The sequence below is a fragment of the Cuculus canorus genome, chromosome 1 (assembly GCF_017976375.1).
Source record: "Cuculus canorus isolate bCucCan1 chromosome 1, bCucCan1.pri, whole genome shotgun sequence".
NCBI lineage: Eukaryota > Metazoa > Chordata > Aves > Cuculiformes > Cuculidae > Cuculus > Cuculus canorus.
The window spans coordinates 122,330,442-122,351,161 of NC_071401.1; the positions used below are offsets into that span (position 1 = coordinate 122,330,442).

At 44.0% G+C, this 20,720-nt stretch overlaps 1 protein-coding gene across 1 annotated transcript; it reads left to right on the plus strand.

Moving 5' to 3' along the window:
• Nucleotides 1-3,754: 3,754 nt before the first annotated feature.
• Nucleotides 3,755-20,075, plus strand: LOC104055804 (beta-1,4-galactosyltransferase 3). The gene is made up of 7 exons (XM_054066344.1): nt 3,755-3,906; nt 4,724-5,167; nt 13,373-13,608; nt 14,486-14,676; nt 15,424-15,546; nt 18,321-18,425; nt 19,375-20,075. The coding sequence occupies exons 2-7, from the start codon at nt 4,930-4,932 to the stop codon at nt 19,514-19,516; spliced, it is 1,035 nt and encodes a 344-aa protein (XP_053922319.1). The 5' UTR covers nt 3,755-3,906; nt 4,724-4,929; the 3' UTR covers nt 19,517-20,075.
• The last annotated feature ends 645 nt before the right edge of the window (nt 20,076-20,720 follow it).

Consider the following 20,720-nt stretch of genomic DNA (forward strand, 5'->3'; position numbering starts at 1 on the left):
TCAAAACACTCCCCAGCTTTTGACAACTCTGTTTACAATAGGGACACTGTGACCTTCACAAGGCTTGGACATACTGATACCATAAAGTTCTGATTTGTAACCTGCTCTCCAGTCCATGTTTACTTGCTCTCTTGTGAGAAAAAGGCTTGAGGTAATTTCTGATCCACCTGTTTCAGTGACAAATGCTGAAGAGGAAGGAGAAGAACTGCATTTCATTTTGGAAGGCTCCTGAGAGAGACATTCCTGGAGATTTAGCTCTCCCACCCTGCAAAGAAATGTGCTGTTTGGTTCCTCTGCAGATAATTGATCTTGCATGGTAGTTTTCCAGTCTTGAGAGCATACATATACACAGGTAAAAATACAGCTTGGGGATAGGCTGTTGCCTTTCCAGCTGATCTGCTGCCTGTACCCAGGAACAGACACAAGGTGACAGATTTTTACAATTAAGCCCTGATTGCCAGAAGTTAGCACAGCTGCCGGCACAAGACAGTTCCAGCAGGTCTGACTTCTCCTTGCCTCCGAGACAGATGAAGACAGACAAAGACAGACAGGCCTTGCCCAAGTTGTTCCAACACTGGAATTTCCTACTGAGACCCAAGGGAGGACTGCAAGTAAAGTATAAAGCAGTACCAGACTCTAAACAACTGCTGTCTGCAACCCCTGGTCATACCATGAAAATCTTGGTTCCTCTGTTTGTTTCATGGTTGGCACAGAGATGAATGCTTTCCTGTCCATGGCATTGTACTCACTGGAGCTTTCATCAGAACACTGAGTGTCACTTTGCTTTATGGGGGGAAGGACAAGCAGGATGGGTTAGTCACAGTCATGGAAGGAATGGTACAGGAAGAACAGTAAGGACCCACAGCAAGTGTGCGAGAAAAACAGTCTTTGCAACCATAGCATTGAGTGGGTTTCAATAAAGCAAGAATTTGCCCGAGCAAAAGAAATGCTAAACATTTTTTTTTTGTTTTAAAAAGCAATTAATTTAAAACTAAATGTGAAATGATAACAATTTACATCCAAGCCTTAAGCAATCCACTTAATTAGAATAATGGGTTGTTCCGCACAGCAGAATGACCGAGGTTAAGTTTCCTATACGTGTGTCCCCTACATCTTAGTGCAGCTCTAAAGCAAGAGTAGTCCCAGCTCCTGTATGAATGCTATTACCCTCTGTCCACATCTTTGTCCCACACCACCCTGTCTGGAGGGCAAACAGCAGAACATGCTTCACCTGGTTCGGGGCTGGCTTTGCTGACTGATGGGCCAGCACATACACTGACAGCCCAGCCAGCAGCTACGCCTTGGTGCAAGATAGGATGCTGAGTTATCAGTGCCTGCCCCTTCTTGCTCCCACAGATTTCCTTTTTACTGCTTCCTCGGTGCAAACATTGCTCCTACATTTCCTTTGAAGCCTTGTAGGAATTGAAAATCTGCAAGATTTCCTCCAACTTGCATCTGGGTCGGGGCAATCTCAAGCACAGTTATGGGCTAGATGGAGAACAGATTGAGAGTAGCCTTGAAAAGGAGGACTTGTAGGTGCTGGTGGATGAGAAACTCACCATAAGCCAGCAACGGGCGCTTGCAGCCCAGAAAGCCAATCATATCCTGGGCTGCATCACGAGAAGTGTAACCAACAGGTCGAGGGAGGGGATTCTGCCCCTCTATTCTGCTCTTGAGAGACCTCATCTGGAGTGCTGTGTCAGCTCTGGAGCCCTCAGCACAGGAAGGGCATGGATCTGTGAGAGTGAGGCCAGAGGAGGCCATGGAGATGATCAGAGGACTGGAGCACCTCCCATACGAGGACAGGCTGAGAGAGTTTGGGTTATTCAGCCTGGAGAAGAAAAGGCTCTGGGGAGACCTTATAGCAGCCTTCCAGTACTGAAAGGGGCTACAGGAAAGCTGGAAAGGGGCCCTTGATCAGAGAGTGCAGGGACAGGGGAAAGGGGAATGGTTTTAAGCTGAAATAGGGGCAATTTCTATTAGCTATTAGGAAGAAATATTTGCTGTAAGGGTGGTGAGGCACTGGCACAGGTTGCCCAGAGAAGTCGTGGCAGTCCCTGGATCCCTGAATCCAGGATCCTGAATCCTGGATCCTTGAATCCCTGGAGGTGTTCAAGGTCAGGTTGGATGAGGCTTTGAGCAGCCTGATACAGTGGAAAGTGTCCCTGCCCATGGCAGTGGGGTTGGAACTGGGTGGGCTTTAAGGTCCTTTCTGACCCAAAACATTCTATGGTTCTATGATTCAAATTTAAGTGAAAATGGGCGACATATTTAGAATCTGTTCTAAGAGTAGACAGACAGCCTGACGGCAGAACCCTGCAAGCCCCATCTCATCAAGGAATCAGCTGCTAAACAGATGGGTGTAAGACCCACAGCATTCAGCCTGGATATCAGGGAAAAAAAAAAAATCACAGAAAGGGCCATCAGGTACTGGCAGAGACTGCCCAGGGGGGTGGCTGAGTCACCTGGAGGTATTTAAAAGATGGGTAGATGAGGTGCTCAGGGATATGGTTTAGCGGCAGATAGGAATGGTTGGACTCGATGATCCAAGAGGTTTTTTCCAACCTAGTGAGCCTGTGATTCTGTTTTATGGGTGGTGATGCCAAGACAGGAGATCCCCGGCTGCGGAGGTCACGCTGCTGCCATCCCTTCAGGCTTGGGCAGAGCGTCGCATCCTCATTTGTGTTGCTCTGTTCAATGTCTTTATCAATGACCTGGATGAAGGCATTGAGTGCACCCTCAGCAAGTTTGCAGATGACACTAAGCTGGGAGGAAGTGTGGATCTGCTGGAGGGTAGGGAGGCTCTGCAAAGGGATCTGAACAGGCTGGACTGCTGGGCCGAGACCAATGGGATGAGGTTTAAGAAGGCCAAATGCCGGGTCCTGCACTTGGGGCACAACAACCCTATGCAGCGCTACAGACTGGGGGAAGAGTGGCTGGAGAGCTGCACGGAAGAGAAGGACCTGGGGGTGTTGGTTGACAGCTGACTGAACATGAGCCAGCAGTGTGCCCAGGTGGCCAAGAAGGCCAACGGCATCTTGGCGCAGGTCCAGGGAGGTTATTCTCCCTCGGTACTCAGCACTGCTGAGACCGCACCTCGAATACTCTGTTCAGTTCTGGACCCCTCACCACAAGAAGGATGCTGAGGTTCTGGAGCGTGTCCAGAGAAGAGCAACGAAGCTGGTGAAGGGGCTGGAGAACAAGTCTTACGAGGAGCGGCTGAGAGAGCTGGGGTTGTTTAGCCTGGAGAAGAGGAGGCTGAGGGGAGACCTTATTACTCTCTACAACTGCCTAAAAGGAGGTTGTGGAGAGGAGGGAGCTGACGTCTTCTCCCAAGTGACAGGGGACAGGACAAGGGGGAATGGCCTGAAGCTCCGCCAGGGGAGGTTCAGGCTGGATATCAGAAAAAAATTCTTCACGAAAAGAGTCATCGGGCACTGGAACAGGCTGCCCAGGGAGGTGGTGGAGTCGCCTTCCCTGGAGGTGTTTAAGGAACGGGTGGATGAAGTGCTGAGGGACATGGTTTAGGGAGTGTTAGGAATGGTTGGACTTGATGATCCAGTGGGTCCTTTCCAACCTGGTGATTCTGTGATTCTGTGACCTCTCCCTGCTCAGCTCAATGAGCCGCTCAGAGTCGGGGCAGCAGCTGCGGGCTGAGAGAGGAACAGAACCTCCCCCTACCCCTGCTGCCCCCCAGGACTACGTTTCCCAGCGTGCCGCGCGGCGCCCTTTGTCCCCTCCGTGCATGCTGGGAGCTGTAGTCCTGCCGGGCGGCCGGGGCGCGCGCAGGCTCCCCTTCCCGCGGACCGCGGCAGCCCCAGCGCTGTCGGATCGCCCTGCGCCCGCTCCGCTCTCCGCCTCCACCCCGGGCGAAGCGGTGGAAAGACGGGAGGCTCCCTTGGCGGGGTGGGGGTTACAGGCGAGCCCTGCATCGCTTTCCGCGGCCGCCTCGGGGAGAAGGGAGCCGCTGCTTCTCTCCCGGGGCCCTCGGGCCCCCCGTGCCCACTCGCCCCTCTCGGGTTCTCTCTCGCCACCCCTCTCGGGCTTCCCCTCGTCCCCTCTTCCTTCCCCCCTTCCTCTTCCCCCTCTCCCTCTTCCCCCTCTCCCTCTTCCCCCTCTCCCTCTTCCCCCCTCCCTCTTTCCCCCTCTCCCTCTTCCCCCCTCCCTCTTTCCCCCCTCCCTCTTTCCCCCCTCCCTCTTTCCCCCCTCCCTCTTTCCCCCCTCCCTCTTTCCCCCCTCCCTCTTCCCCCTCCCTCTTCCCCCCTCCCTCTTCCCCCCTCCCTCTTTCCCCCCTCCCTCTTTCCCCCCTCCCTCTTGCCCCCCCCCCCTCTCCCCCCTCCCTCTTCCCCCCCTCCCTCTTTCCCCCTCCCTCTTTCCCCCCTCCCTCTTTCCCCCTCCTTCCTTCCCCCCCTTCCCCACCTTCCCCTTCCCCCCTTTCCCCCTTCCCCTTCCCTCCCTTCCTCTTCCCCCCCTTCCCCTTCCCCCCCTTCCCCTTCCCCCCCTTCCCCTTCCCCTCCTTCCCCTTCCCTCCCCTTCCCTTTCTCCCCCCCTTCGCCTTCTCCCCCCTTCCCCCTCTCCCCATTCTCCCCCTTCCTCTTCATCCTCTTCCCCCTCTTACTCTTCCCTCATTCTCCCCACCCGCTTCCCCATCACTCCCCCCCTCGGTTCTCCATCGCCCCCTCGCCTCCCAGGTAGTCTTGACCAGTTTTTCCCCTCCTTCCAGGCCGGCTTGTGGCGAGAAGGAAGGGGAGGTTTGGTTCAAAGCGTCCTGACAAGCTGTGCTAGAAAAGCAGGGCTGCAGCCTCCGTAAGTTGGAAGAGGACGAGAACTAGGAGGAATTGTTCCATGGCCAGCGATGTAGCGTGGAACAACATCTCCTGGAAGGCAAACTTCTCCCCAGCCTGACTGCAGAGCATGGGCTAAAAAACGATGTCCCTCTCTCGTGTCGACAATCCCGGTTTTCTGCTATTTCTCTTTGTCTTCCAAGCGATATTTATCCTGATACTCTACCAAGGGGGACCTTCAAGTGTGTTCCATGGGTTTTCGGACTCGCATCAGGTTCTGGATTACTCGAAAACTCATGACGTGTACACAAACCTCAGCTTGTTTACCCCGGCTCCTAACAACGAAGCGATGCCCTACTGCTCTGTGCAGTCACCGATATTTGGTAGGTATCAACCAGTAGTGTTTGAAACAGCTGTAGTACTTAACAGTGACAAAACATTCTTGTGCTAATTAACTCATTTTTACTGGTTTTACGAGGAAAAGTATTTTACCAATGTAAAAACTTCCAATGGTTAGGATTTGGCTGCATAGAGAGTGTAGAACAAGAGTGAAAACAGTGCATGGTGTTTGTGTTAGTAACACTTTTTTTCTCCTTCGTGGTCCCATATAATACGTGCCTACAATTCTATTTCAGTGACTGCATCATTTTGACCTCTTAAGTCCTTGTAACTCTTGGGTTCTTTGTCTCAGCCCTATAGCAAACTTGTAGTTCAATATAAATCGATTAAGTTAACTTAATGTTTGTGTGAGAATGTAGCTTGGCACTTTGTTCTTCATGGTCATCTTTTTTGGCCTACGATTGTTATGCATCCTTTAGACTTAGAAACTTCACCTTTAGACTTACAAGTTTGATCACAGGTTAATTTGTATTTACACTAGGATGGCTGATTCTAGACACAGCATTTTTCCAGCTACTGCACTACTAAAACAGTTGAGAAACTTGAAGTAAATGCAAAGTCATACCCACAAAGCAAGTTTGTTGATAGTAAAGTGGTGCATCTCCAGTAATAGTGAATCAATTTGACTCAGCCAGCCAAGAATGGATTAATTCTCTAAACATGCACTTGCATAATTTGGGGATGCCAACTTCTTAGAGTATTCTGTAGTAAGATTCCCATGGCTGGTTTTCTGTACAGCCTGGGTTTCTATGTATCTTAAGTCTTGTGTATAACCAGTGTGGGAGCACTACTTGGTTTCCCTGCTGTTCTAGGAAAGGTGATCACCACAGCTGAAGTGCAGTAAGAGCAAATGTCTGACCTTGGTTCACAGGTGGAAGTACTGAGGAAAGACAGTGCTGTGGTTACTTGCATGTCAAGTTGCTTCATTCGGTTAGAGAACTTCGCTGGGATCCCTTGGGATGAGCCTTTTTTAGACTGTAATCAATGCTTGTTCTTTTGGGAAGTTTTTTTCCTTCCTCTTTTGCTGAAGTTAAATGAAATACATGCAGTTGAATTGAAATACATGTATGTTGAAGTTGTGTGATAATTTGGGGATGTATGCTTCTGCATTTCCCTTGGAAACAGCTCTACTTGGGTAAATCCTAACATACTAACAATACAGAGCCTTTCTGTGCAGTTGCCAGTTGTAATTGCCTTAGTGCAATCTTTGTTCCTTACTAGCTACAGCCTGTCAGTTCTTTTGGGCAGTTTGTTTCCAACTTAATTGTTTTATTTTAAAAAGAAGAGCATAAATGTGCCTGCACCCTGCTTGTCTCCGCCACTGATGAGAATCTGCTCTCCCAAAGAGTCAAATGAGAAGGCTTTGGTCTCAAAAAAAGAAAACCAAACAAAAGTAGCTGCAGTTCCGTGCAGCTTGCCTGCAAGCTATCAGATAAGCAAGAGTAGTGACGTATATGGAGGAGGCAGGCACAGAGTAAAATTGCACTAAAATAACCAGTGCTTTTAGAACTGTGAAATAGGAAAGCCTCTTCTTCTGCCCACTTCTGAGAGTGCTGAGAACAGAAGGAGTTGGACTGCATGTATTTACTTCAGAGCTAAAATGAAAACAGAATGTTAGTTATAGACGGAAACAAATGGTAAAGTTGACTGGGAGAGGAAAAAAAAATATCATGTGAAGTAATCGTGGAAGTCTTGCTGCATAAAAATTAGAGTTGTGCATGTGAATCATGGTTGCTGTGGAACAAATCATTTGCAGCACCAGTACAGGTTCAGCTTAAGAAAAATGAGCTCTCTGCTATAACTTAAATTTAACTTGGTGATATTTCCCTTTAACTAGAAGTAGTAAATTATTCCTTCTGATATTACTATATGTGAGCCTCTCCTGGGTGGGTTCCTGCTCAACCCCCTGAGAAATGCATGCTGGCCTGCATGGTACTGGGTCTTTGTTTTGTATGTCACAGGCACATATGAATAGATCTATAAATACTTCATTTTGATTGATTCTCTTGATTGGCTGTTATCTTCTCTCACAGGACTAATTTCTCTTTGAAGCGTTATATCAGACAGAACTATGCCTTTTAATATTAATTTCATAAACTCCATTAAATGAGATTCCAAATTGATTCTTGAGAACTCTAGTCTCCAGTTCAGAGCTGGTGATAGGTCACTGTGTCCACTCCAAAGCATGTTGAAGTAACTGGAAGAATGCCAAACAGCTTAAATGGTTTCTGCATCAAGGCTTTTTATGAAGTGCAGCATTTTTGCCATTTATATATATAGTAGATCATTTGATCTAACTATCTGGATGTAAGATCAGCTTGCAGTTCATCTCTTTCTGACCCCCTGAATCTGCAGCATCTTGGTTCTTCCAGGGCTGTGGAGTAAGAATTAAAGTAGAACTGCCAAACAGCTCTGCCTTGGAGGATCTAGGCTCTTGCTGACTAATGTTAGTTTTTTTAATGCTTAATGGTGTCCATAGAAGGTTTTCTGATTGACAGCTTGAAAGGCATTTTACTAGATAGTCAGTGTCTTCATTAATGCTGTGAATAAATTACTCAAGTTTCCCTAAAGGTTAAAGTTTCTACACCAACAACCAGTTGCCTATTTCCTCTTCCATTGTTTTTGGAAAAAGCAAAGTGTTTACCTGCTAGAGTTGTACTTATTCATACATAACAAAGTAGCGTTTAAACTCAAAATGTGACTTTCTCACATTGCATGCAAGATCTCTTGTTTGTTTTGGTTCATCTTTTCCACTTACCAGGAAGATTTATGCTAGGAGATTACGATTTTTGGTTTGGGGTTTGGTTTTGTTGTTGATTTATTTCTTTTTTTTTTTTGGAGGTCCCTTATTTCATCCATAGTTTGTGCTGAACAAGTCCATTTGGCCCTTGAGGCCAAACCTTAGTTAATTGAAAGTTCTGTCTCTGATTTGCTGTTTTAAATATGCTGATGCTATGGAAGATTTTTTTTTCCAAGCTTCTTATAGTAGTTACTCTCTTTGACTCCAATCTGTCATAATTTTTTCATGAGTGTGTTCATTTATTTTGGTAACGACTAGCTCCTGCTACATTTTCTCATGGATGCTCTCCTACCAGAGTTTCTTCTTATGAATTTGGAAGAGAAGTAAAAAGATGGTAATGCTGAGATTTATTTTCAGCTGCAGTTGAGGCAGCCTTGCGTCCTGTCATTAGGAACTGGTGCTTAAATGAAGGCTTTTGGTCTGTCTTTTTTTTCTTTCATTCAAACAGTGGTAGAACAATGCAAAGATGACTGTTAATGTCGTGTATGGTGTTGCACTTCGTCAGTGATGTTCATCCATGCTACTGTTCCCATTTGTTTAGCTTGTGTAAATGCTGCTTATTCTAGTTGAACTCAGTAATTAAAGCTGCAAACTCTAAATATGTAGCAAGGAGCTTACAAGTCTTGTAGTTTCTTTCTTAGGATGCAATAGATGTGGACAAAATCAAATAGATCCCCTGATAGTCAAATGTGTTGCCAAGCAGGGAGTATGCTGTCACTGGTACCAGCTGACAATACAGACAGGGCATTGAGACTTTTAACTCTAGACATAGAATCATAGAATAGTTAGGATTGGAAGGGACCTTAAAGTCCCAAGCCCCCTGGCATGGGCAGGGACATCCCACTAGACCAGGCTGCCCAGGGCCCCATCCAACCCAGCCTTGAACATCTCCAGGCATGGGGCAGCCACAACTTCCCTTGGCAACCTGTTCCAGTGTCTCACCACTCTTATGATGAAGAAATTCTTCCTGATGTCTAGTCTAAATCTGCCCCCCTCCAGTTTATACCCGTTCCCCCTCGTCCTATCACCACACGCCTTTATGAACAGTCCCTCCACAGCTTTCCTGTAGCCCTTTTCAGGTACTGGAAGGTCACTATATCTCCTCTGAGCCTTCTCTTCTCCAGGCTGAAGAAGCCCAACTCTCTTAGCCTGTTCTCTTGTATGGAAGGTGCTCCAGCCCTCTGATCATCTTTGTAGCCCTCCTCTGGACCCGTTCCAACAGCTCCATATCCTTCTTATGTTGAGGATTCCAGAACTGGACACAGTATTCTAGATGAGGTCTCACAAGAGAGGAATAGCGGGACAGGATCCCTTCCCTCAACCTGCTGGCCGTGCTTCTTTTGATGCAGCCCAGGACACGTTTGGCCGCCTGGGCTGTGAGCGCACATTGCCGGCTCATGTCGAGCTTCTCATCAATGAGCACTCCCAAGTCCTTCTCTGCAGGGCTGCTCTCAATCACATCATCTCCCATCCTGTACTGAAAATGGGGATCGCCTTGACCCGGGTGTAGGACTTTACACTTGGTCTTGTTGAACCTCATGAGATTCTCACAGGCCCACTTGTCCAGTCAGTCCAGGTCTGTCTGGATGAGGGGAGTTTCATACACACTGAAGTTTCATATTAATTAATGGTGTGGCCAGCAGGGCCAGGGAAGTGAAGTGATTCTCCCTTTGTACTCAGCACTAGTGAGGCCGCACCTCGAGTACTGTGTTCAGTTTTGAGCCCCTCACTGTAAGAAAGGCGTTGAGGTCGTGGAGCGTGTCCAGAGAAAGGCAATGAAGCTGGTCGAAGGGGCTGGAGAACAAGTCTTATGAGAAACGGCTGAGGGAACTGGGGCTATTTAGCCTGCAGAAGAGGAGGCTGAGAGGAGACCTTATTGCTCTTTACAACTACCTAAAAGAAGGTTGCAGAGAGGTGGGTGTTGGTCTCTTCTCCCAGGTGATATGTGATTGGACACGAGGGAATGGCCTTAAGCTGAGCCAGGAGAAGTTTAGATTGGGCATCAGGAAAAATTTCTTCACAGCAGGGGTTATCAAGCACTGGAACAGGCTGCCCAGGGAGGTGGTTGAGTAACCATCTCTGGAGGTGTTTGAAAGGGAGGTAGATGAGGTGCTTGGGATGTGATTTAGTAGTTGACAAATAAAGTTGGAGCTGATAATCTCAAAGGTCTTTTCCAACCTGATGATTCTATGATTCTAAGTGCCTTCCATGTCACATGGTACCGGCATGAAAGAAGATTAGGAGCCTGGCTATGGAGCAATTGTTTGGGCACTTCAAGGTATTAAATCTCTGTCTTGTCTGAATTGGGATCCCATGCTTTATGGTATGCCTAAGAAGAGGGATTTCATCCTTTCCCAAAGCTGCACTTTGGCAGTTTTATTTTCCCTATTTGGTCCAGTCTGCAACTGCTTTGTTCCCATCTGGGATTTAATTGGATTACAGGGCACTAGCCTTTTAGGTGGGCAGGAAGAAGACCTGAGAGCTATAATTTAGCTCATAACCAACGAGTTTAGGGCAGCTAGAGGGTTTTGGGATAAAAATCACAAACTAACTTCTTTTTTCTATGTTTCCTAGGCATGTACTAGATTGGTTTTCCGAGCTGAGTTGTTTGAGGTAGGGAGCCTGGCAGCCTGGGAGAACATGACATCTTGAAAAAACTGAGAAATGCAGATATTGCCCTCCTGAATCATATTTTTTGGTATGGAAGGTGACAACAGGAGTGAAACTTGCACGTTGTCTTACTTATACCCTTATGTCTAAATTTAGATATGATTTTTTTTTTTTTAATGTAAGGATTATGCCTGCAGAATCTCACTCTGCAATACGAAGAGCTTGATTGTATTATAGAAAACAAACCCCTGGCTTTGTGGGAGAATAAAAGGGATTAATTCCCTTTTTTTAATTTTCCTTGAGGTAATGATCTGTAGTTGAAATCCAATCTGAATATGGCGTTTATTTAGCAAGCTTCAGTTGTCATCAAATCAGTGGTTAATGGTGCTTTAGCTAAAAAAAAAACCAACCTGATAAACAGGGAGTTTGTAAATCTAAAAAACAACATAAATTACAGGTTACAAAAAAAAATGTTGGGCTGAAACATGGTTGCCTTAAAGGCAGAACAGGAAACTGTCTGCATAGAAATAACATAATAAACATCATAAAATCTTAACAGTAAATGTGACTTAGATTTGTGGGCCCACAGCATGATGCTCTGAAGAACTACTCTTCTGTTTCAGGTACAAAGGTATGGCAGTGAACTCACGTTTCCTACTGGGAGTAATACAGTCGAAATGTAGTTTCCCCCTGCATTTGAGATGCTTGGGGAAGGATTGAAAAGTGATACTTAGCAGTCAGCTATTGCAAGGTCTTGCTGACAAGCAAAATTCAGGTTTTCCTTTTAAAAATAAGCAAACAAAAATCCAAACAGCCAACAAAGTTGATACCATGAAGTGAGATTCTCAATTACTGGACTTTTTTTGACAATGGGAGGAATGGGATCAGTGACTGACCATAAGGGAAATGCCTTTATGTGCTTTCCTTGAGGACGAAAAGGAGACCCTTACCAAGTATAGGTTTGCCCATCAGAAATGTGAGGTGTACCAACTTCCACATGTCAGCAAAACATTTTCCAGCTCTGAATGCACAGCTTGTGTCTTATGCTGAATTTAGTCCCCGAGCCTTGTTAGTGGAGAGGTGTTGCTTCCTTGTGTGTCAGTTAAACAGGATGTGGGTGAATGCAGGCTCAATTTTTTTTTGTTAGAAATGTAGCAGAAACTTGAATGGTGGATGGGCTGGAAGAAGCATCTTCTAGACTCGCCTGCTTAAACACTTAATTAGACTTGAGACACACCCATACCTTTCCCTGCTCAAATGAAAGCTGCTAAACACCAGGCATAAATACTTGCCCTTTATCTCTCAGGCTTCACTGTCAGAAGTTTTTTTAAGAGAATAATTTATTTTGGTGGTTTAAGAGGGAGTCTAACTTACAAGATATGGAAAGCTGACTTGAAGTCAGCCATAGGATTAGGTATGAGTTTGGAAGGGAATAAAAAAACCAAACCCAAACTCTTATTTTTAGCTATTTAAAAATCAAAACCAAATGAAAACAAAAACCAGCAACTTGCCTGACAGGCTTCTGGTGCACAATACTATTTTTTTGTATTTGGGTAGCATGGCCTGCAGAGAATTCTTCATTCTATTTAAAGCTGTCGTTTGAAATCATCAACTGTTAACTGTGATTTAGGTAAAGGTTTCTTCCTAGTTCATTTCAGTAATCGATTTTAATCTTATTCTGCATTCGTCCTTTATTTCCTTAGAAGTTGATTGTCTCTTAATGGCTTCCAAACACTTTGATTTGTGTACAAACACAACTCTTCTGCTAGTTCTGGAACCTTTTCTCACTACCAAGCAGGACAGATATTTAAATAATTGTAGAATGTGTTTGTTCATATTGTTACGATGTAAGACTTGTGTTAAAATGATGATTGACGCTTTGTGTTGAGTTTCTTATTTGTGACTTGTCAAGCTTTTCCTGTCTGAAGAATTCAAATGAAAATGCAAAATTATTTTTTTAATTGGGTAGAACTAGTTTAACATACTGGATATGTTTTGCATTTAAAATCAATGTGCTGAGCAGAGGAACTATTGTATGCAGTTTCTTTTGCTACCCTGCGGCTCTTCCTGAAAATGCGTAACATGTCTCTTCTTCCTTCTCAGTTCTGTCATCTGCTTCTCCCAAAAGTCTGAAGTACTGCCTTTTTTTGTGTCACATGCCCTTGTGACATGATTATAATATCCAATTGAACTTGAAACTCTTTTGATATAAAGCTAACATTTCCTAAAGCGTTTATATTTGTCCTTTAAAGTGTTTCCACCCCAGCCTGCTGAATATAATTTTGGACATCTTTGTTCTTTAATCTCCTCTGAAAGAGGCTTAGAGTTTTTCCATATGGGTAGCAAAAGCAGATGTGTCAGTTCATCTTGATTCATTTTCACCACTATTCTTATAGTGAATGCATTCATTGAAGGATCCCATCTAAGCAACACAAGACAGAAGGTTTGCTTGTGTAGCAGGGAGCCCAATACCAGAGAAAAGCAAGCTGTGAAAGAGTCTGGTGCAGTTTGCTGGCTGTGCTGGGACTCAGGACGATGCCTCTCTGGCAGGTGCCCTGCTGACCTGGTGCTGAGTCCAGCACCTCTCAGTGTGGAGGTAACCAGCAGGCAGTGATGGAATTCATTATGTGGGCACCTGTGAGTGGTAATGTTAACTGCTTTGTGCTAGGGTAGGGCTAGTGTCTTAAGTAGTAAACATGAAGCTAATCTGAAGGTTTGAAGGAAGGAAGGGAAACATTGCTAACCTTACTTTTTTGTTCTTCTTTGTTTCTCCTTACAGTTGGTCCATTAACCATCACCTTCAGGGTGCTCCCTAGTGAAAGAAAGATCATCAAAAAAAATCCTTTTGTTCAGCCTGGTGGCCGCTACAGGCCACCTCACTGCTTGGCCCGCTACAAATCAGCCATCCTTGTAGCCTACAGGAACCAGGAAAAGTACCTTCGACATCTTCTCTACTATATTCATCCTTTCTTGCAGCGCCAGCAGCTCAGTTACAGCATCTACTTAATTCAGCAGGTAAATCTACATCAGAGGTGCCTGGTGGCATAGCTGAGTTTCCCGGCTAAGGGTTAGGTTCTGACCAAGAAATATGAATCTTCTAACATGGGAGTGTGCTGTTATGCATGGTTTTAGAGCAGGTCAGTTATGCTGTCCCATCTCCATGGCTGGTAATGATTTAAATATCATATGACTTGTCAAGATCATAGTTCTGCTATTGATTTATTCTGATTTTTTTTTTTACTTCTAGTGGGATGAAGTTGTCATTAAGTGGTAACTTGTATTTTCAGCTGTTCAAGAGTTGAATGAGGTTTGCCTGTAGCTTGTCAGTGTGGCTGCTGATCAAAACTGTTGTGACTAGATGCTGAAGTTGGATAGTCTGCATCAAATAAAAACATCTGGCTTGACCCTGCTGTGGGTCAACCTGTGCAGGTCAAACAGCCATTTTTAACTGACTTGGGCTTGTGTTACAAATGATCAGTGGTGAGCAAGCAAGTTTTGGATTCATTCATTAAACCTGATAGCTGATTGGGAGGGAGAAGCAGCTTTTTTGTGACCGAGATCTGTTTTCTCATTTTTAAGCTTTTGTGAATAGTGTTTAGGAAAAAAGTGTTGATGTGAAGAGGTACACCTGCGAATTGGCTTACTGAGCTCTTAGAAGTCTGTGGCCTTCAGGTGCCCACAGTATGTAGTCCCTGACACAGCAAAGCTTGCCATTGCTGAGGATATTGTGAAGAGAGTGAGTAAAGTTTTCAGTCTGAGGCATAAAATTTGCAGCCAGTATTGATTCATTCCAGTGTCATTCAACTGAACAAGACTTTTTATGCTAACATAAATTTTAATTGAGTTGTCCTCTCTGTTGTTTTGGTGAAGAAATGTAGGTTTTCTTTTCCAGGTGGGGAATGGTACATTTAACCGAGCGAAGCTGCTTAATGTTGGTGTCAGGGAAGCTCTGAAGGATGAAGACTGGGACTGCCTTCTCTTGCATGATGTGGACCTAGTGCCTGAGAATGATTATAATCTCTATGTTTGCGATGAATATTATCCCAAGCATATGGCTAGTGCCATGGATAAGTTTCAGTACACGTAAGTGCTTCCATTCCCTTCAAATCATAGCATCATAAAGGTTGGAAAAGACCTCTTAAGATCATCCAGTCCAACCGTCAGCCCAACACCATCGTGCCTACTAAACCATGTCTCAAAGTGCCACGTCTGCATGTTTTTTGAACACCTGTAGGGAAGGAGACTCCACACTTCCCTGGGCAGTCTGTTCCAATGCTTTACCAATGTATGTTATCCTAATTGGTTCACTTTCCACATAGAAAGTATGGATGGGGACAGTGAAAGATACAACCTTTAAGGGTTTTTGTTTGTTTGTTTTACACTAGTGACTTCCTCAGAAAAGGGTATTCTTGACCTAAACATGCAGTCTCAAACAGTTCCTTGCCAGCAGTTCCCTGTTCCACTTTAGCTTGGCTTGGTGGCAGATGACTGGCAGATTTCTGTTTGCCTTTCCTTCCAGAATAGAAGTATAGAGTGGAAATTGCCGGATTACATGGAAGATGTGTGATAGGATGCAGGTATTTTGAACTAACCCAACATGTGAATTTCAGAACCAGATTTACATGGGTTTACTGCCAGGGGGAACAGCAGAGGGGACAGACATCACATGGTAGAAGTTATACTGGCATTGCTGTCTTGGGTTTTGGCACTGTCATGACTGTCTGTAAGATATGCAATTAATATATGTCTGACTTGGATATCATTGTTAGTTTGTGGAGGACTGGAATTAACCTTCAATATTGATGCTTTTTTTTTCCTTTCTTTTTTTAGTCTGCCATATAAATCCTTTTTTGGGGGTGTATCGGCTCTGACTCCAGAACATTACATGAAGATAAATGGCTTTCCAAACACATACTGGGGCAGCAGTGGTGAAAATGATGACATTGCTACAAGGTACTAATGTACAGGACTGGCTTAAAATAGAACCAAGATGGCTTGTGAAACACGCAGCATTACCCTAAGAAAGGAAGTAAGATCTTGTCCCTTAACGTGCTTGCAGTATCATTATAATCCAAAATGCTGTTGGCATTGGGAATGGTTAATGTCAAAAGAAGTCAGAGTCTATGAATCCAGTCATTGTGTGCTGGGAGGACAAAGCTTTCCTCAAACTCTGGAGGGCAGAATGTTACTTCACATCCTTGTGCCTTCAGTTGCTCTGGAGCACATCCCAGGGGTTATAACTGCCAGTAGTTGACAAGTGATTCCATTGACATTAACAGCCCTGAGGGAAGGAAGGAATCTGCAAGCTTGACAAATAAGAAAACCAAGAAGGTACTTATTAATTTTCAGACAGTTGGGAATTTAAGTTATGTCGGGCATCTAGGTTATCTAATCACCAATACTTGGGATTGAGGACCACAAGGAATTCTACCTTCTGTCTAGAGTGTTGGTTGATAGAGAAGCCTGTGTACCACTGAGTCGGTGACAGCAAGATCTGATGTTTTTTCATGTACTTCAGTTGCTATGGCAGCAGCGTGTTATGGAAGTGAATACAATGAGTTCAGTTCCCCGTACTCTGCCTAATGTGAATTCTTCAAGTACAAAATCATGGCTGTAGCTTCTTTATTCAGCTTTATAGTTGCACAGTGCACCTTCATCATCCTGCATCGAGGCAAGCTCATGCCGAGTTTATAAAACTAAACTGACAATAAGACTTTGTGTGGTTTTTGGTCATACACTTTGTCACAAGTTACAGTTTTGGTGGAATGTTCTGTTAGAGGACTGTAGGAGTTTTTACAAAGCAGTATTCTTCTGGGAATTTAAAGTCAGATTTTCTAACATAGAATTCTTCCTTTTCCTTTCAGAAAAAAGTAACTAAAAGGGTGTATGATAGTTTACAGATTCAGCATTTACTAAAGGAATAGAATGCCAGAAAAATAAACATTTAAATCAAACAAAACAATTCTGGGTCTATTCAGCTGTACAGCTTAGGCATCTAATGTGATTTTCAGAACCAGTGGTAGAGAGCCATGCCAGTCACACATAAGAGTGCACTTCCTCAGAGAAATCTCTTCAGGCAAGTAGATCCCGAAATAACCCTTTCTTGAAGTAAATCATGTGTTGTTTCCCTGAGAACTTGTACTAATGATAAGCAATGTTCTGGCCCCACAGGTACATGGAGGCCTTGGACAGTGCCTGTTAATGATTTATTCACATACTGACATTGGGAATGAGCTAGCTGGTTTAGAATGGCCAGCTTGATGCACCTACCTGGAATTTGGTTTTTAGGAGGTGTTTAGTCACTTCTTACCATGTAGCAACAAAATTAATTAGTATTTGAAACTGGATATGGAAATGTCAAAAAAAAAGTCCCAAGATTTTTTGCTGGGATACTGTTTATTGAAGCAGAGTTAGTGAAAAAAACATCCTGGCTGCTACTTACAGTGGGCAGTCTGCAGTACTGCCTAATATTACGCCTCGCAAACGCCTGGATCTGTTTTTTGTTAGAAGAAAACACTACTTTAATTGGAAACACTTAGGTGTTAACAACTACAAGGAAAGCCTGCTAGGTTCTTAACAGTAAATGAATGTATTAACTGTTTCGTATTACGGTTTTAGTTTAATCTTGTAGTGCAAAAAAATGGAACAGCAAAGCTAGCTTAGTGCTCTTGCTTTTTGTTATCTTTTTGATTGAATGTGCAATAGCCTTACATTCAAAAAACAAGAAACTTTGTCTGAAATTCAGTCTGAAATAACAGTATGTCCTGCTGTCAATGAAGTGTTGTAATCATTTGATGGCTCTAGACAAACAAATATTTTCAGTTCTGTAGCCTCTTTCAGCTTTATAACATTCCTGCTTTGGTGTTGCTTGCTGCTGTACCAGATCTCAACCGAAGACACTCAAATGTAGCAAACATGCCAGTTAGATAACCTCAATTGAGCAAACATTCATTCTTGCATTCACAGAATTTTCTCTGCACAAGAGCTGTCCTGTGATAACAGAGGTTTGCTGCCCTAGCAGCATTACAGGCACTTTTTATTTGTAAACTAATAGATGCCATCAGCAAGGGGTTGCTTGAAAGCTGCCCAAAATGCTGGTTTTTTGGAGCTCTGTTCTAGAATTCTGAGCCTTCAACTCTGTTCTTCTTTATCGGTCTGCAGCTGAGCAGCTCCTGTTTGTCTGGTGCCTGTATTTATTGCCTGTATTTATCGCTAATCTTTTATGAAACCAGTCCTCTAATCAGGCCATCGGAATGAATGGCACTTCTCAAAGAACAAGAGGGGCTTAATCTGGATCTGAAACTCAAGACTGGCTCCCTTTCAGAATCTGCAAGTTTAGGGTTTTTTTTTTTTTTGAGGTTTAGGTGATGGACCTCTTGGCAATAAAAGTGCTGCTTTTACAAGGAAGTGAAAATAATGCTCAATTGTCAGATTCATGGGAATTGCTCTTGAATGATCTGTATGCTGTTGTTCATTCCCTGCCTGCTGTAATCCTCTTTGTACCCTGTCAGAATACACTGCAGCTGGAGACTTTCTAGCCCAAGCCTGGTTACAACCGGTTAAAAGATGATGTGGCCGTGTGGTGTTAAGCTTGCTTCCTTCAGCTCCTGCATTTTGCTTTGATTGCATTAACACTGAAAATCATCTCTGACTTTGAACTTCACTGTAACTAAGCCTAGAAATGGCAACTTTATGCATAAATAAAAATTTTCTTTGTTGTTTTAAAGGATTCAGTTGGCAGGAATGAAAATAGTCCGGACATCACCTCAGCTTGGACGCTACAAAGTTATGGACTACAATGAAAAGACAGAGACACAAGAGCCTTGGAGAAGGTAACTTCTGGGCAGGGGAGTGGTTAGGAGGTGACTCTGCCTTGTGGCAGGTCGACTGTTAACAGTTATCTTCCTCAGAACAGGCAGTAAGTGTACCTAAATGTCACTGCTTGTTTTTCTACTTTAATGTGGCTGTTTAAAGAAGGCTGCCAGTCAGCTTCAACTGAATCATTCTGCTCCTGCTTCTGTTTGAAGGGTTCCTGCTCGTTTCCTACCTTTTTTCCTGTTGTTGAGGGCACATGCTGGCTAGGAAGCATCAAATTATTCAGAGAATAAAATGTAAAAAAAATACTGCTGGTCTTGTAAGTAGGGAAGAGTTCAGTTCAACGATGCTGTTTGTTCCAACTTCCCTATAATAAAAACTTGCTTTTCACTCTATGTGGATTTACAATGTGCCATTAAAATAGCGGAAAGCGGCATGCTAGTTTGAAGACACAAGGAAGGTGCTATGGGAGACCTTAGCAAAGACCCAGTTTTTACAGAAAAGAGCTGGAAGAGGATGTTGGGTCAAGTGCGGTGGAGGCTTCTCATACTGGGAGTGCAGACTTCCCTCTTATCATCTAAACATTTGGGTTTCCATAACAACCTTGTCTTAAAGCCTACCTACAGCAGCCTACGTACACCATTGTTGCAAGCCTCTGTTGCACTCCCAGGTGTCTCTCTTGAGTTTTTTGCAGTCTGTAGTTGCCACCTCACTGGTCTCCCTGCCAGATTTGGTTCCATTCTAAATTGACTTCCGTGTTCAGAATACTCAGTATGAATCTGTTCAGTTCTATAAAATGCTTTTCTCTAGTCTGTATTATGTGAGAAGAATTTTCTTGGGGCTTTTCTTCTAGCAGCTTCATCTGCGAAGCCCTTAGCCCCCTTGGAAGTCTATTTCTTCTGCAGCTTCAGCTGCAAATATGACCTTTATTCTTCTATCTAACGGCAGGTATTTTTCTTTCTTCAGGCCTACTTCCCGACACAACACCAGAAAGACATGGAAGGATGATGGAATGAATTCACTGGAGTTCAAGCTCCTTTCCAGGAAAAAGCATCCACTTTATACCAACATCACTGTGGACATTGGATACGTTCCCCCATTTTCTTAAAAGAATGAAAACAAAAGGCTGTTTGGGCTCAGCATGGCAGCGTGCATGCAGGCAGTCAGCCTCTACCTCCTGTTGTGGTGTGGAGTCCGCACCACCTGAAACTAATCCTTCCATCTCTCATGCATTTCCCTTTTCTTTGTCTAAGACTTAGAAGAAAAGACTTCAGGAATAGGGTATGATAGCTCATAAACAGGATGTGGCTTACTGTAAAAACAGTCAAAGCACTGTAAAACTATCAACTGAGCCAGACCCAGCCCTTGGACCTTGTGGGAATCAAGGTCTCCTTTGACAGTAAGCTGACTCTAGTTTTCTGGAACCTTTGTTCCGCAGCAGAACAGCTCTGTTCCACTTTTTACTTAAGCGTTAACTGGGATGCAAGCCATTCTGTCAGACAGTTCATTACGTGCTGTATTTTGAGAAAGCGGTGAAGCCAGTTACAGTTCTGTAAATATCTCGTTAATTTGAGTAAAATAAATTGAGTTATGTATTCAGGTTAAGACTTTCTACAATATTTAATGAGTGTGATAAAAGAGAAAGTTGCCCTGAAACCAGAAAAAAACCCCAAAGCTTAAGTTCATGTTTTTTTCTGGCCTGATCTATCAGTGTTTAAGTGTTTTTATTGTAGCTGTAATTCAGGCTGAATGGAACCTGAGGCTGGCACTTAGAGTAAAAAAATTAACCTAGTATTTCAGCTGTTGCTCAAGCATTCATTGTTTTTCAAGGCTGCTGTGTCTTCAACATGAAGAGTTTCTGAGAAATTAAATACTAGAGGAAAAACTAAGTCAAATACCAGTGGAGCTGTGACAACCCTGGCAGGAATGCATTTGTACTTACTGGACTGAGACTGCCCTGGTCTGCAAGACCTTGCCCCTTCTGTAATCTTTATAAAGTCAGTCAGTAGCACAAGCCGACCACATCCAGTTGTTTTGCATGCAGGACACAGGGTATTCTGGCTTGTTAGTTGTAGACACCAAAATTCCCCGTTAACTGAAAAGCTGCGTCTATCCCAATAACACCTAAGAGTTGATATAACGCTCTAGTCTTCCCTACCATTATGCATCAACCAGCTAGAGAACCATTTTTCAATATTACAGGAAGCAGGAATTGTTTTGTCATGTAATTCTTAATATATTGTGTCCTTGGAGAAATCCTCTTAACTCTGGCTTCACATGTACCTCCAAGTGACACACATCCAACAGGTCAG

What these genes read in the sequence shown, in the direction of transcription:
- LOC104055804 (XM_054066344.1), top strand. Translation starts at nt 4,930, where the DNA reads ATGTCCCTCTCTCGTGTCGACAATCCCGGTTTTCTGCTATTTCTCTTT. An exon ending in GCATCTACTTAATTCAGCAG is followed by an intron (nt 13,609 to 14,485) that starts GTAAATCTACAT and finishes TTTCTTTTCCAG; the next exon opens with GTGGGGAATGGTACATTTAA. An exon ending in ACACAAGAGCCTTGGAGAAG is followed by an intron (nt 18,426 to 19,374) that starts GTAACTTCTGGG and finishes TTCTTTCTTCAG; the next exon opens with GCCTACTTCCCGACACAACA.